Here is a 16,295-nt window from a genome sequence, read left to right as displayed (position 1 = left end):
TTTCGGCCATTACACCCTGAAGAAGGCCATGTAGGCCGAAACATGTCGGTTTTTTAAATATTTGTCTAAATAATGTAAGCCAACAAATAAAGGCTTTTTAAAAAAATTGTAGAGCTGCCTTGGATCTCAACCTTTCTTTTATATTCTGTAAATCATCTCGCAACCCCCCCCCCCCCCCCCCCCCCCCCCGGCTGCTCGCGACCCCCACTTTTTGTATAATTGTTCCCTTATGTTAGATTCTTTCTTTTTTTATATATATAAATATTGGTTGCAGATATAGAAGGGGGCCCAAAAAAACGAAAAGTTATAATAATAATATAAATAATATATAATTATAAATATATAATTAATTCATATATAATAAATATAGTTTTTGGCACCCCCCTCCGAGTGGCGCTCTACAGGAAGCTGCACCCCTGACCGTGGCAGTGGGAGGATGTTCTCCAGGTTTCGACTGAGCAACTGTGATGTTTTTGACTTTTGTAGGAAAGAGGGAAACAACAAGCTGATCAAGATCTTCCACCGCGGTGGGAAGTACGGGTTCTCTGAGCCGCTCGCCTTCTCCTCTGTGGTGGAGCTGGTCCAGTATTACCACCACGAGTCTCTGGCCCAGTACAACTCCAGCCTGGACACACAGCTGCTCCAGCCCGTCTCCAGACACCCACAGGTCAGTCCACATGGTCCCCACAGGTCAGTCCACATGGTCCCCACAGGTCAGTCCACATGGTCCCCAGACACCCACAGGTCAGTCCACATGGTCCCCAGACACCCACAGGTCAGTCCACATGGTCCCCAGACACCCACAGGTCAGTCCACATGGTCTCCAGACACCCACAGGTCAGTCCACATGGTCCCCACAGGTCTGTCCACATGGTCCCCAGACACCCACAGGTCAGTCCACATGGTCCCCAGACACCCACAGGTCAGTCCACATGGTCCCCAGACACCCACAGGTCAGTCCACATGGTCCCCACAGGTCTGTCCACATGGTACCCACAGGTCAGTCCACATGGTCCCCAGACACCCACAGGTCAGTCCACATGGTCCCCACAGGTCAGTCCACATGGTCCCCACAGGTCTGTCCACATGGTCCCCACAGGTCTGTCCACATGGTCCCCACAGGTCAGTCCACATGGTCTCCAGACACCCACAGGTCTGTCCACATGGTCCCCACAGGTCTGTCCACATGGTCCCCAGACACCCACAGGTCAGTCCACATGGTCCCCAGACACCCACAGGTCAGTCCACATGGTCCCCACAGGTCAGTCCACATGGTCCCCACAGGTCAGTCCACATGGTCCCCAGACACCCACAGGTCAGTCCACATGGTCCCCACAGGTCTGTCCACATGGTCCCCACAGGTCAGTCCACATGGTCCCCAGACACCCACAGGTCAGTCCACATGGTCCCCACAGGTCTGTCCACATGGTCCCCACAGGTCAGTCCACATGGTCCCCAGACACCCACAGGTCAGTCCACATGGTCCCCACAGGTCTGTCCACATGGTCCCCACAGGTCTGTCCACATGGTCCCCACAGGTCTGTCCACCTGGTCCCCACAGGTCTGTCCACATGGTCCCCACAGGTCTGTCCACATGGTCCCCAGACACCCACAGGTCTGTCCACATGGTCCCCACAGGTCAGTCCACATGGTCCCCAGACACCCACAGGTCAGTCCACATGGTCCCCAGAGGTCTGTCCACATGGTCCCCACAGGTCTGTCCACATGGTCCCCAGACACCCACAGGTCTGTCCACATGGTCCCCACAGGTCTGTCCACATGGTCCCCAGACACCCACAGGTCTGTCCACATGGTCCCCAGACACCCACAGGTTAGTCCACATGGTCCCCAGACACCCACAGGTCAGTCCACATGGTCCCCACAGGTCTGTCCACATGGTCCCCAGACACCCACAGGTCTGTCCACATGGTCCCCAGACACCCACAGGTTAGTCCACATGGTCCCCAGACACCCACAGGTTAGTCCACATGGTCCCCAGACACCCACAGGTCAGTCCACATGGTCCCCAGACACCCACAGGTTAGTCCACATGGTCCCCAGACACCCACAGGTCAGTCCACATGGTCCCCACAGGTATGTCCACATGGTCCCCACAGGTCAGTCCACATGGTCCCCAGACACCCACAGGTCAGTCCACATGGTCCCCACAGGTCTGTCCACATGGTCCCCACAGGTCAGTCCACATGGTCCCCAGACACCCACAGGTCAGTCCACATGGTCCCCACAGGTCAGTCCACATGGTCCCCACAGGTCTGTCCACATGGTCCCCACAGGTCTGTCCACATGGTCCCCACAGGTCTGTCCACATGGTCCCCACAGGTCTGTCCACATGGTCCCCACAGGTCAGTCCACATGGTCCCCACAGGTCAGTCCACATGGTCCCCACAGGTCAGTCCACATGGTCCCCACAGGTCAGTCCACATGGTCCCCACAGGTCAGTCCACATGGTCCCCACAGGTCAGTCCACATGGTCCCCACAGGTCAGTCCACATGGTCCCCACAGGTCTGTCCACATGGTCCCCACAGGTCAGTCCACATGGTCCCCAGACACCCACAGGTCTGTCCACATGGTCCCCAGACACCCACAGGTCTGTCCACATGGTCCCCACAGGTCTGTCCACATGGTCCCCACAGGTCAGTCCACATGGTCCCCACAGGTCTGTCCACATGGTCCCCACAGGTCTGTCCACATGGTCCCCACAGGTCTGTCCACATGGTCCCCACAGGTCTGTCCACATGGTCCCCAGACACCCACAGGTCTGTCCACATGGTCCCCACAGGTCTGTCCACATGGTCCCCACAGGTCTGTCCACATGGTCCCCACAGGTCTGTCCACATGGTCCCCACAGGTCTGTCCACATGGTCCCCACAGGTCTGTCCACATGGTCCCCAGACACCCACAGGTCTGTCCACATGGTCCCCACAGGTCTGTCCACATGGTCCCCACAGGTCTGTCCACATGGTCCCCACAGGTCTGTCCACATGGTCCCCAGACACCCACAGGTCTGTCCACATGGTCCCCACAGGTCTGTCCACATGGTCCCCACAGGTCAGTCCACATGGTCCCCACAGGTCTGTCCACATGGTCCCCACAGGTCTGTCCACATGGTCCCCACAGGTCTGTCCACATGGTCCCCAGACACCCACAGGTCTGTCCACATGGTCCCCACAGGTCTGTCCACATGGTCCCCACAGGTCAGTCCACATGGTCCCCACAGGTCTGTCCACATGGTCCCCACAGGTCTGTCCACATGGTCCCCAGACACCCACAGGTCAGTCCACATGACTCTACCTTCATGTACGTCTCTAAGAGGCCATGTTTCTAAGAGGCCACGTTAAAGGAACACTCCGACATCACGGGAAATGCGTGCGTTCAGTAGAAAGCTATGCGGCTGCGAGCTAGCCTAGCTTAGCACAAATTAATGGCAGCGGATACGGACCACTAGCCGAGCTACACATTCCGGGAGAGGTTCATATAGGCTCAGGACCGGCTGTCCATATCCTCTATTAATTTGTGCTAAGCTAGGCTAGCTCGCAGCCGGATAGCTTTCTACTGAACGCACAGAGAGGAGACTGGTATCTATCTTCTCTGATTCTGAAGAAGACCGTAATAATGTCCATTTAAATGTGATGTTTTTCAGTGGATGAATGGCGTGGTGTATTTCTCTCTGTCCAGGACCAGATAGTGAAAGAAGACACTGTGGATGCAGTGGGAGAGCGACTGAGGATCTACCACGGACAATACCAGCAGAAGAGCAGAGAGTATGACGGGCTCTATGAGGAGTACACACACACCTGCCAGGTAACACACACACACACACACACACACACACAACATACATATGATATAGGCTCTATGAGGAGTACACACACACCTTCCAGGTAACACACACACACACACACAACACACACACACACAACATACATATAGGCTCTATGAGGAGTACACACACACCTGCCAGGTAACACACACACACACACACAACACACACACACAACACACACACAACATACATATAGGCTCTATGAGGAGCACACACACACCTGCCAGGTAACACACACACACACACACACACACACAACACACACACACAACATACATATAGGCTCTATGAGGAGTACACACACACCTGCCAGGTAACACACACACACACACACACACACAACACACACACACAACATACATATAGGCTCTATGAGGAGCACACACACACCTGCCAGGTAACACACACACACACACACACAACACACACACACAACATACATATAGGCTCTATGAGGAGTACACACACACCTGCCAGGTAACACACACACACACACATAATACACACACACAACATACATATAGGCTCTATGAGGAGCACACACACACCTGCCAGGTAACACACACACACACACACAACACACACACACACAACATACATATAGGCTCTATGAGGAGCACACACACACCTGCCAGGTAACACACACACACACACACAACACACACACAACATACATATAGGCTCTATGAGGAGTACACACACACCTGCCAGGTAACACACACACACACACACACACACACACACACACACACACACACACACAACATACATATAGGCTCTATGAGGACTACACACACACCTGCCAGGTAACACACACACACACACACACACACACACACACACACACACAACATACATATAGGCTCTATGAGGAGTACACACACACCTGCCAGGTAACACACACACACACACACACAACACACACACACAACATACATATAGGCTCTATGATGACTACACACACACCTGCCAGGTAACACACACACACAACACACACACCTGCCAGGTAACACACACACACACACACACACACACACACACACACACACACACACACACACACACACACACACACACACACACACACACACACACACAACATACATATAGGCTCTATGAGGACTACACACACACCTGCCAGGTAACACACACACACACACACACAACACACACACACACAACATACATATAGGCTCTATGAGGAGTACACACACACCTGCCAGGTAACACACACACACACAACACACACACACACACACACACACAACATACATATAGGCTCTATGAGGACTACACACACACCTGCCAGGTAACACACATACACACACACACACACACACAACACACACACACAACATACATATAGGCTCTATGAGGAGTACACACACACCTGCCAGGTAACACACACACACACACACACACACACACACACACACACACACACACACACACACACACACACACACACACACACACACACACACAACATACATATAGGCTCTATGAGGACTACACACACACCTGCCAGGTAACACACACACACACACACAACACACACACAACACACATATAGGCTCTATGAGGACTACACACACACCTGCCAGGTAACACACACACACACACAACACACACACACACACCTGCCAGGTAACACACACACAACACACACACACACACAACATACATATAGGCTCTATGAGGAGTACACACACACCTGCCAGGTAACACACACACACAACACACAACACACACAACATACATATAGGCTCTATGAGGACTACACACACACCTGCCAGGTAACACACACACACACACACACCTGCCAGGTAACACACACACACAACACACAACACACACAACATACATATAGGCTCTATGAGGACTACACACACACCTGCCAGGTAACACACACACACACACACACACACACACACACACACCTGCCAGGTAACACACACACACACACACACACACACACACACACACACACACACACACACACACACACACACACACACACACACACACACACACACACACACACAACATACATATAGGCTCTATGAGGAGTACACACACACCTGCCAGGTAACACACACACACACACACACACACACAACACACACACAACACACATATAGGCTTTGTTTTGCCCATTTGCTTGAATCATATTTTTATTTGCATGAACTTCAATTCAGGTTACCGTCAGTGTCTCTACACAACACCAGATGAAATATATAAATTACTATTACTATGGACAGGAGAAACAAGACCTCCTGTGTATCTACAAAAGGAGTGCAGAGTAGTAGACCTTTTTTTTTTTTTTTTTTTTTTTATCTTTTCCCCCCTGCTTTTTCCTCCGATTTTCTCCCATCCCAATGTTAGTCGTTATGCCAATTCCCAATCCCCTTCCTGGTCGCTGCGCACTTACCCCCCACAGTCGGTCTGGGAGAGTGGAGGCTATCACGTGCTTCCTTCGACACACGTCTAGCCAATCAACCGCTTCTTTTCAACTGGCAGCGCGGACTCTCACTGAGAGGGCGTAGCGTGTGGAAGGATCACACTACCCCCCTTAGATCCTATCCGCGCTTAGCAGGCGCCCCGACCGAACTGTAGGAGTCGCTGTTTACAACGACCAGGACCCACTCCGCCAGCTTCTCCCACCCTCTAATACTGCCAATTGTATTAGTGTGAATGGCCAGCCAAGCGTCTCCGGGGTTGGTGACGAACGCAATCTCCGTTACGCCACCTAACCGCCCCACTCATTCTACCTCTTATGAAAAAGTATTGTGGCTCGGTTTGTTGATCATTTTCAGTTAGTACCGACCGTTATATAAATAATTGACCAACGGCAGGATTCATAGAACCTCAGTTACATACGTAACTATCACTTTACTCCATTAAGTGAATGGTGCAGAGTATTACTGAGAAAGATATGAGATGGCTGTCCTCCTCCTTGTTGTCCGTCCTCCCCAGGAGCTCCAGAGCAAGCGGACGGCCATCGAGGCCTTCAGTGAAACCATCAAGATCTTCGAGGAGCAGTGTGACGCTCGGCAGCAGGAACACATCCACGAGGTCCCCAGAGAGGACGACGATAAGGAGACGGAGAGGTATCCTCAACTTGTACAAACAAACCTAGAAACAACTTGATCCCTTTCACTGCCACACGACAGCCGGTTAACCTTTTCACTCTGTGACAATACACAGAAGGTTGGCCCTTTGCTATCACACAACCGACGGCGATGCTCCATCAGCGGATGCGGAGCTAATGATGCTAATGATGGAGCATCGCCGTAGGTTGTGTGATAGTAAAGGGCTAACCTTCTGTCGTGTGGCAGTGAAAGGGTTAAATGTATATAATGTGTACATTTTATTTTAACCTTTGTGTGGTGATGTGGACCCGTTTAAAAGATTTACTGAAATAGAAAGTATACAATGAATAGTTCAGAGAAACACATTTTTTTAGAGACTCATTGGCCTTGACTCATTTTCTATAATGAGCCTATAATTATGATATTTTTTTTATTTTTTATCTACTTTTTCTCCCATTTTTTCTATTCTTCTCCCATCCCAATTTCGTATCATCCAATTCTCCCCTCCCTGTCTCGAACGCTGTTAGGCCATGCCTCCCACTGGTCGGCTGCAATGTGGACCAAGCCTTGCATCACGTGTCCCCTCCGGTACACGAGGAGGCAGCCGTCGCATCTTTTCACCTGCACAGCACGATCTCTCAGCGGCGAGGGTCTGCGTGGGAGGGACACGCCGCCCCCGTTACTTCCTGATTCTGCTGCGCAGGCGCACCAACCGACCTGTAGGAGTCGCTGTCCACAACGTCCGATCCCCACCCACCAGCTTCCCACCCCTAACACTGCCAATTGCGTTAGTATGAACGACCAGCCAAGCTGGTAGCAATGTCGAGAGCTGGGCTCGAACCCAGCATCTCCTGCATTAGTGGCGAGCGCGTTGCCCACTGCGCCACTTAGCCGCCCTCTATAATTATGATCTTTGTATATAGTATATAGTTTTATGATACATGATGTTATAAGTCGGTATGAACACGCTGTATTACACATTGTGACTATTGTTCTGTCAGTGTAAGTGTATTTTGTTGTCCTGTGTTTTGTTTTGTTATGTATGGTATTGTATTGTATGTTTTGTATCCTATGTTAACAGTTTGAGTGCCAGCCATTTAACATTGGAAACCCCGTTGAATGCCAGCACCCACTTCAATGATAGCGTTGTGAACGCATAATCTCTCTCCTAAATTATGTGTCTAATCTGCCCGTCGTTTATCAATGACTTGTTTGCAGTCAACATTGTCGAAACGGATTGTTTTTTTATCGGTTCATTTCCGTTTTATAGCATTTTGAAAAGCCCTCGTTTTCAAGGAAAATATATAGATACCGTGATAAACGGCATTTACTGGAATATTCTGGATACACAAAAACGTTGTCATTTTTCGGCCTATTTATTAATCGTTTTCAAATAAACACTAGATTATCGATAGTATATGTGTACTTATGCACGCTATAGAGGCGGGCTGAAAAATCGATTCTCTCATTTCCTCATCAGGAATCACCGCGCACACACACACACACGCATAGGGCAAAAGCTTATATCTCCGCGTCCACCTCAAGCAAGAGGTGGACGCGGGCAAATACTGCGGCATGGTCATGCTGGACCTACAAAAGGCCTTCGACACTGTCAATCACACCATTCTGATTGACAAGCTAAAAGCAATTGGTTTTGATAGTTTATCAGTGAGCTGGATGCAATCCTACCTGGAGGGGAGGGAACAGATGGTGGAGGTAAACGGTACTCTATCCCCCCCTCCCAGTGAGCTGTGGTGTTCCACAAGGAAGCATACTAGGACCGCTACTGTTCCTAATTTATGCAAATGACATGTCGTCAGCTTGTGACTGCAACTTGTTCCTGTTTGCGGACGACTCAGCCCTGCTGGTCTCTGACAAGAACAAGTTACAGGTTGAAAAAGCCCTCAGCTCGGAACTAGGCAAAATCTGCACCTGGGTAAAACAGAGTCCATTCTCTTCGGTTCAAATAACAAACTCAGCAAGACCGACGGCTTCTCAGTTACAGTGGGTGACAATATTGTCACAAGGAAAGATGAAATTACCTACCTGGGTTCCATCCTAGAGGCTAATCTTTCCTGTGACAAAATGGCATCCAATGTAATAAAAAAAGTCAACCAACGAACTCGATTCTTGTACTGGATCTCCTCTCTGGTAAACAAGAATACCCTGAAGACTCTGGCAGGAGCACTCATTCAAGGGTACTACGACTATGCTTGCACCTCATGGTACCAAAGCACCTCAAAGGCGCTTAAAACAAAATTACAAACATCTCAAAACAAACTAGTCAGACTACTGCTTGACCTGACTCCTAGAACCCACCTCACCCCTGCCCACTTTGACAACATAGGATGGCTTAGAGTAGACGACAGAGTACAGCAACTTGCAATGGGCCTTGTCTACAAGATACACTACACGACCAAGGTACCCATGTACATGTCAAAATACTTCCCAAAGGTCAGTGAATACCACGACCACAACACCAGAGGGAGCTCCACAAATCATGTTAAACCCAGATTCGGCTCAAACAAGGGACTAAACACGTTTTGCAATTATGCCACATCAATGTGGAACGCCCTACCCAAAGCTGTAAAGGAATGTAAATCCCTACCCACATTCAGAACCGCTCTTAAGGAGCACCTACGGGAGGCTGCAATTAGAAACTGGCCACCGTAAATGCCCAAACCCCCCACCACCTCCTAATAGTCTCCTCCCCACCGCATGTATATATTCCCTCCCCGCCGTATGTATATTTCTCTCCCACCCACCCACCGCCTCCTAATGTACAGTCCCCTCCCCATCATATGTATATACTCTGTCAGGATCTATGGGTAACAGTACTGTATATTTGAATACCGTTTATGTCACAAATGTATCAGTACTAAATACCTATATGTCCCTATGCCATAAATGTCATGTATGTTGTGTATGTCATAAATGTCTATATGAATTGAAAATGGGGGACCCTGATGGAAACAAGACGAAAGTCTTTCTCTGGTCTGCATCCCCTTAACAATTGTATGTATTGAGCTGTACTGTACTGTACCCATTCTGCAATCTGTTAATACACTTTTCAATCAATCAATCAATCAATCAACCGTGAAAACAGGTCTGATTATCCTAAGACTGGTAAAATAAATTCCGTACCTGAGATCAGATGTTATCCAAAAAGATTATTCCAATTCCTGATCGCCATTCCAAATATCGATCACGCTTATTGATTACAGTGTTGGTACTGTAAATACATAATCCACGCTGTTCTGATGGCCGGCGATCACTTGGTCTCTTCAGTTGGCTCGACGGAAAAGTAAAATGAGGAAACTGACCACTCCCCCTGCATCAATCTAAAGTAATGGGGTGCAGTTACACAGGGAGAGACGATAGGGGGCGGTACCTTCCCAATTGAGCTCAGAGAGACTCTGCAGCACTAACCCGAGGCTCGATTGATGAAATATGAATTCAAATCGCCAATAAATAAAAAAACAGCAAACAGACGCTATATAGCGTCGGGGGCACTCAAAGGTCGCCATGAACTAACGACAAAAAGCGTCCGTGGCAACCAAAGTGTTAAGGACCCCCTCAAAAACGAGATAGCATATCTCAAGGGGTTTATCCTTCTAATACATTTCAAATCGTATTAAAGGACACAGGCTTCGTAGAAAGCGTTCCCGAAAGGTGTTTCTGAGAATGTCACACTGGAGAATGAGAGTCATAGAGAGTTGTCGCTTCTCTGATCACGCTTCACGTTCCTTCCAGAGTCCAGGGTGACTCTGACGCGCTGCAGTCCAGGGTGGAGGAGATCCGCGCCAGCAGGGGCAGGCTGGAGGAGGAGCTGAGGAGACACGTGGTGGACAGCAGGGAGGTCGACAGGAAGATGAACAGCCTCAAACCGGACCTCATCCAGCTGAGGAACATCAGAGATCAATACCTGCTGTGAGTTCTAACCAAGTGTTCGAGTTTCAAAAGTGTTGTTTTTATTTGTCACATATAAGGTACATGTACATTACAGTGTAATGCTAAGTAGGTAAGTACAGACAGGTATATATTCAGACAAATAATGTGTATATATTGTGACGAGCCTGGTGGGCTTCAGACTCGCCACGGTTCAAATACAAACTCATTAGAATGTCCACACAAGAGCAATATCAATCAATAAGAATATTTATTGAATAAGGGCAGAATCCAGTTTGATAGGCAAGAGAATGGTCATGATACAGTCCGATGGTAAAAAACACAAAACAGGCTCTCGTACAGAAAAATGGATTGTTCAATACTCAGAGTTTGTCTTCCGGTCCAGTGTCAGTACACAAGGGGGTTTCTCAGCCAGTCCAGGGTCCAGTACACAATGAACACCTTCTCGCCTTCACCTCTCCTCTCACTACCTCTCACCTTACACAACTCCGAATATCTCAATCTCTATCTCTCTACAGTATGTCACAACTCCAACCTCACCTCCACTCAACTTACTCCTGACTAACCAAGTGGCTTTGTAGTGTGTGTGTGTCTGGGGTGTGTGCACGTGAGATGTGGGTGAACTAATGATGCACAGGTGTGTTCTATCAGTACTAATCAGCTACCTAATTGTCTCTACTCCGTGTATTGAGAGGGGAGGGGATATCCATGAGAGGGGGGGTGATATCTGCCACAATATATATATATATATATATATATATATATATATATGCAGTAAATATAAAAATATAAATGTAAATATGCGGTATATACAGCATTGTTGTACATGCTATCATACAGAGTATATGGGTAGACAGTGAAAGCAGTAGGTAGGTATAAATTAGGTGTAAGAATTGGTATAGAAATGTGGGTATTCTACCATTATCACCACCAAGGGTTGATGGGATTTCTTTGTTTATACCCTAATGACTTTCATGACATTGTGTAAAATAGAACTTGGGGATTGTCTACTCATACATATGCATTATATATGTATACATAAGCATATATGTGTACATAATCATACTCAGTAGTACATGCAGTATACAGTACATGCAGTATACATACACCCACCATACACCCAAAGATCAGTGTGTTGACCTACAGATGCAGCCATTAGTTTTTCTAACCATTTTGCCGAGCGCACGGTGGTCTCACGTCCAGGCTGCTGTTCTGTTTTATGCCGCCAGGAGGCGCTAAGTCTGTTAACTTCATTAGACGGCCCGACGCGCGGTTCTCATTCCATTTCATCAGAAGAAAGCAATCACAACGCTGTTAGTGTAATGCTTTTTGGTAACAATAAGTTTGCTTAAACACGCAATGTTGATGAATTAAATAATTAAACAGTTAAAAACTGTCAAATCAGCAGTCAAAGTGTATATTTTCAGCATTTTCACGTTTGTTTACCCCCTGCTGGTCATTGGGTCTCATTCCCCAACCTTTTCCAAAGAGTTCTCTTGGAAGACTTATCTTGACTGAGACAGAATCAAAGTAATGACGCAGCTGTGTGGAAATGGATGCGGAAGTGCCTTGCGAGTCTTGCACGACCTATCGAAATGAGATTATATTAATGTATTGTCATCATATATAGTACAGCTCGTGAACGTGGTACACCTGCCGCAGTGCGGGCGCGCACACACACACGCGCGCGCGCGCGCAGTATACTGTAGCCTACGGCGTAATGAATGAACGCAGTATAGGCTTATTATTCCATTAATGCCTACGGCGTAATGAATGAACGCAGTATAGGCTTATTATTCCATTAATGCCTACGGCGTAATGAATGAACGCAGTATAGGCTTATTATTCCATTAATGACTTGTTGCATTAGGATTTAGTAGATGCTCTGCCCTACGTACAGTATAGGTACAGTCTGTACTTATACTGTACGTAGGGCAGAGGCAGAGCATATATCTACTATCTACTAAATCCTAATGAAACAAGTAACTAGAATATATTAAGCCTATACTGTTCATTAGACACATAGGCGCACGCAAGACTTGTTATGGAATATTAATGCAGTCTATTTCCATGCGATTAGCTTTAGTTCTTATTTATTTATTTATCCACTGTCATTTCGGTGTTGGTGTATTTCAATATAAGTTTAATTGATTAATGATATATTCGAAGGAATGCAGGTTTATAGCTATATCAAACAAAGGTCTGTCCCATTGTATACCCAATCAATGGGATATATTGCATGTTGACCTGCATTCTTTCAAATGTATATAATTAATCATTAAAACAGATGTGTAACAAATAAGAAATACAAATTCCACAGAAGGCATTAAATAATTATTATTTTCAATCATTTCACAATAATTGCATAATTGTGGGGCGGCTAGGTGGTGCAGTGGGCAAGGCGCTCACCACCAATGCAGGAGACGCTGGGTTCGAGCCCAGCTCTCCGCATTGCTATCAGCTTGGCTGGTCGTTCATACTAATACAATTGGCAGTATTAGGGGGTTGGAAGTTGATGGGTGGGGATCGGACGTTGTGGACAGCGACTCCTACAGGTCGGTTGGTGCGCCTGCGCAGCAGAATCAGGAAGCGACGGGGGCGCCGTGCCCTCCAAACGCAGACCCTTGCCGCTGAGAGATCGCGCTGTGCAGGTGAAAATATGCGACTGCTGCTTCCTCGAGTACCGGAGGGGACACGTGATGTAAGGCTTAGTCCACATTGCAGCCGGCTTGTGGGAGGCATGGCCTAACAGCGTTCGAGACAGGGGAGGGTAGAATTGGACGATACGAAATTGGGATGGGAGAAAAATAGAAAATGGGAGAAAAAGTAGATAAAAAAAAATAATTGCATAATTGTGTTTGAATATCTGAGTAATTAAAGTAATTATACATTTGTCCAAAATAGCTGGTTCAGATATGGTTAATCCAGCTGCCCTGTGATCAGATGAATCCATATTATTTATTTTTCCTACATCAAATGCGTAATTTCTTATCGTACAAATATTGTCATATTTATTTTAATTATGATTAAGTAATTAATTCCAAGTCAAGAGTTTTTTCAAGAGTTTTATTTGTCATGGCATACGAGTATACAATGAAATGCGGGTGGTCTTGCCCGCAACGATGTGCATAATACAATAGTAATAACATATAATAGAATCCAATAGAAAGACATTGTGCAATAAAACAAGTAAACAGAGTAGACTAACATTACACCTCTGTGATTTAAATGTGTCCTTACCTTAGACTCGAGGGTTGGATGCCGTTCCCTGTTGGTCAGTCTGTCTGTTCTCCATCTTCTGTTGTGTTTAACGTTATCCTCTTCAAATAGCGCAGCATGTTTGCGAGTGCTCCCTTGACTGAGAGTATGGCCAGTACCGCGGCAACTTTTATTAAACATTCTATTAAACATTTTGATATTTTCGCTAGTACTCAGAAGATGCGCACGGTCGCACCGTTTGTCCGGGACAACTAATGTTGACGTACAGAGATTCAGAGTTTACAGTGTGACACTGCAAGACAGGAACTGTTTAACTCACCAAAACCGCAGGCTACAGTTACTTTACTGCAACGCTTCTTCGGTTTTGCAACTGGGGGAATCTTTTATAACTGTTTGATAACTGGTTTTATCATGTTATCTCGTATTTCGGCAGCAGCAACGTTCAGCTGCGTGTCGGTCTCCGTGGAATGTGTGTCTGCATCTGCGCAGCACGAGACTCTGTAACGTTGAGGCGCTGCAAGGCAAGGCGTGCGCCGTAAAGCAAAACGTGGCTGTCGTGATGTCTACCTCACTTACGTCATGACGCAATTATTAAAGGGCAATGCTGTAATTCAAAGGGACTTGGTACCCAATGATACTACATATGTTCCTACATAATAGCTTTAACTATTTATGTTCTTATTCAATGGCATTAACTATTTACGTTCTTATAACTTAAATAGGTATGAATCTGAAACCTGGGTTACATCTACTATTTTTAAGTGACCTTTCCTTAGTGGCCATAAGTGTGGGCGTGTGCAGCATGAGTGTGTGCTTGCTCATGTTAAAGTGGCTGCTAGTGTGTGAGCGTGTACAGTGTGTTGTCGTGTGTGTGTCGTGTGTGTGCTCATGTGTGCTTGTGTGTGGAGAGTTCAGTGTTCAAGGCTCTGATGGCCTGGGGGAAGAAGCTGAGCCGAAGTCTCTCTGTCCTAGTGGCTGGTGTTTGCAGGCATCTGCCTGACCTCAGCAGCATGAACAGGCTGTTGTTGGGGTGGTGAGGGTCTTTCATTATTCTGCAGGCTCTGGATTTGCACCTCTTGTTGTAAAGAACCTGCAGGGGTGGTAGTGCAATACCCGTGGTACGCTCGGCTGAGCGCACCACTCTCTGTAGGTCCTTCTTGTCCTGTGTCGTGCTGTTTCCATACCAGGCAGTGATGTTTCCAGTCAAGATGCTCTCTACAGCTCCGGAGTAGAAGGACTGGAGTATCTTCCCAGATACTCTGAACTTCCTTAACTGTCTCAGGTGGTAGAGGTGCTGCTTCGCCTTTTTTACGACTGAGTCTATGTGTGTTGTCCATGTCAGATCCTCTGAGATGTGGACCCCCAGGTACTTAAAGCTGCTCACCCTGTCCACGGTAGCCCCGTTTATACTCAGTGGTGTGTGTGTCTCCTGCTGTCCTCTCCTATAATCCACGATCAGCTCCTTGGTTTTACCAATGTTCAGGAGCAGGCTGTTGTCCTGGCACCAGCGTTCCAGTACCTCAACCTCCTCCCGGTAGGCCTTCTCGTCGTTGTCCGAGATCAGCCCCACCACCACTGTGTCGTCCGCAAACTTCACTATGGAGTTGGAGCTGAACTTGGCCACACAGTCGTGTGTGTATAGTGAGTACAGCAGGGGGCTCAGAACACAGCCCTGGGGGGACCCGATGCTCAGGGTGATGGTGTTGGAGGTCTGACCCCCCACCCTGACCGCCTGGGGCCTTTCACTCAGAAAGTCCAGTATCCAGGCGCTCAGAGTGGAGCTCAGACTCAGCTCGATCAGCTTGTCCACCAGTCTGGTGGGGACTATGGTGTTGAACGCTGAGCTGTAGTCAATGAACAACAGTCTCACATAGCCCCCCTTCTGGCGGTCAAGGTGAGAGAGGGTGCAGTGCAGTACTTGGGAGACCGCATCGTCAGTGGACCTGTTTGGCCTGTATGCAAATTGCATATGGTCCATATCACTGGGGAGGGAGGCACAAATGTGATCCTTGACCAGCCTCTCGAAACATTTCATGGCCACAGAGGTGAGTGCCACCGGTCTGTAGTCATTGAGACATGTTGGGGAGGTTTTCTTTGGTACAGGGATGATGGTAGACATCTTGAAGCAGGCAGGGACCACTGACTCCGCCAGGGATCGATTAAATATGGCGGTGAACACAGGGGCTAGCTGGTTAGCACAGGACTTAAGTATGCGTCCTGTTATACCATC

At 47.8% G+C, this 16,295-nt stretch overlaps 1 protein-coding gene across 1 annotated transcript in view; it reads left to right on the top strand.

Annotated features, from left to right (window-relative positions):
* LOC311231662 (phosphatidylinositol 3-kinase regulatory subunit gamma-like) overlaps positions 1–16,295 on the top strand; it is a gene marked incomplete at both ends in the record, with an annotated part of 61,294 nt that overhangs the window by 10,731 nt on the left and 34,268 nt on the right. Inside the window, 4 exons of the mRNA XM_084318290.1 lie at positions 487–667; positions 3,698–3,823; positions 6,822–6,955; positions 10,691–10,867. Coding sequence (XP_084174416.1) covers positions 487–667; positions 3,698–3,823; positions 6,822–6,955; positions 10,691–10,867 — 618 coding nt within the window. The remainder of the gene's footprint in view (positions 1–486; positions 668–3,697; positions 3,824–6,821; positions 6,956–10,690; positions 10,868–16,295) is intronic.

This window comes from Notolepis coatsorum (assembly GCF_963971535.1).
Source record: "Notolepis coatsorum genome assembly, chromosome: 7".
NCBI classification, from domain to species: Eukaryota; Metazoa; Chordata; class Actinopteri; order Aulopiformes; family Paralepididae; genus Notolepis; species Notolepis coatsorum.
The sequence above is the reverse complement of the archived record's forward strand: the minus strand, read 5'-3'. Positions and strand labels throughout refer to the sequence as shown.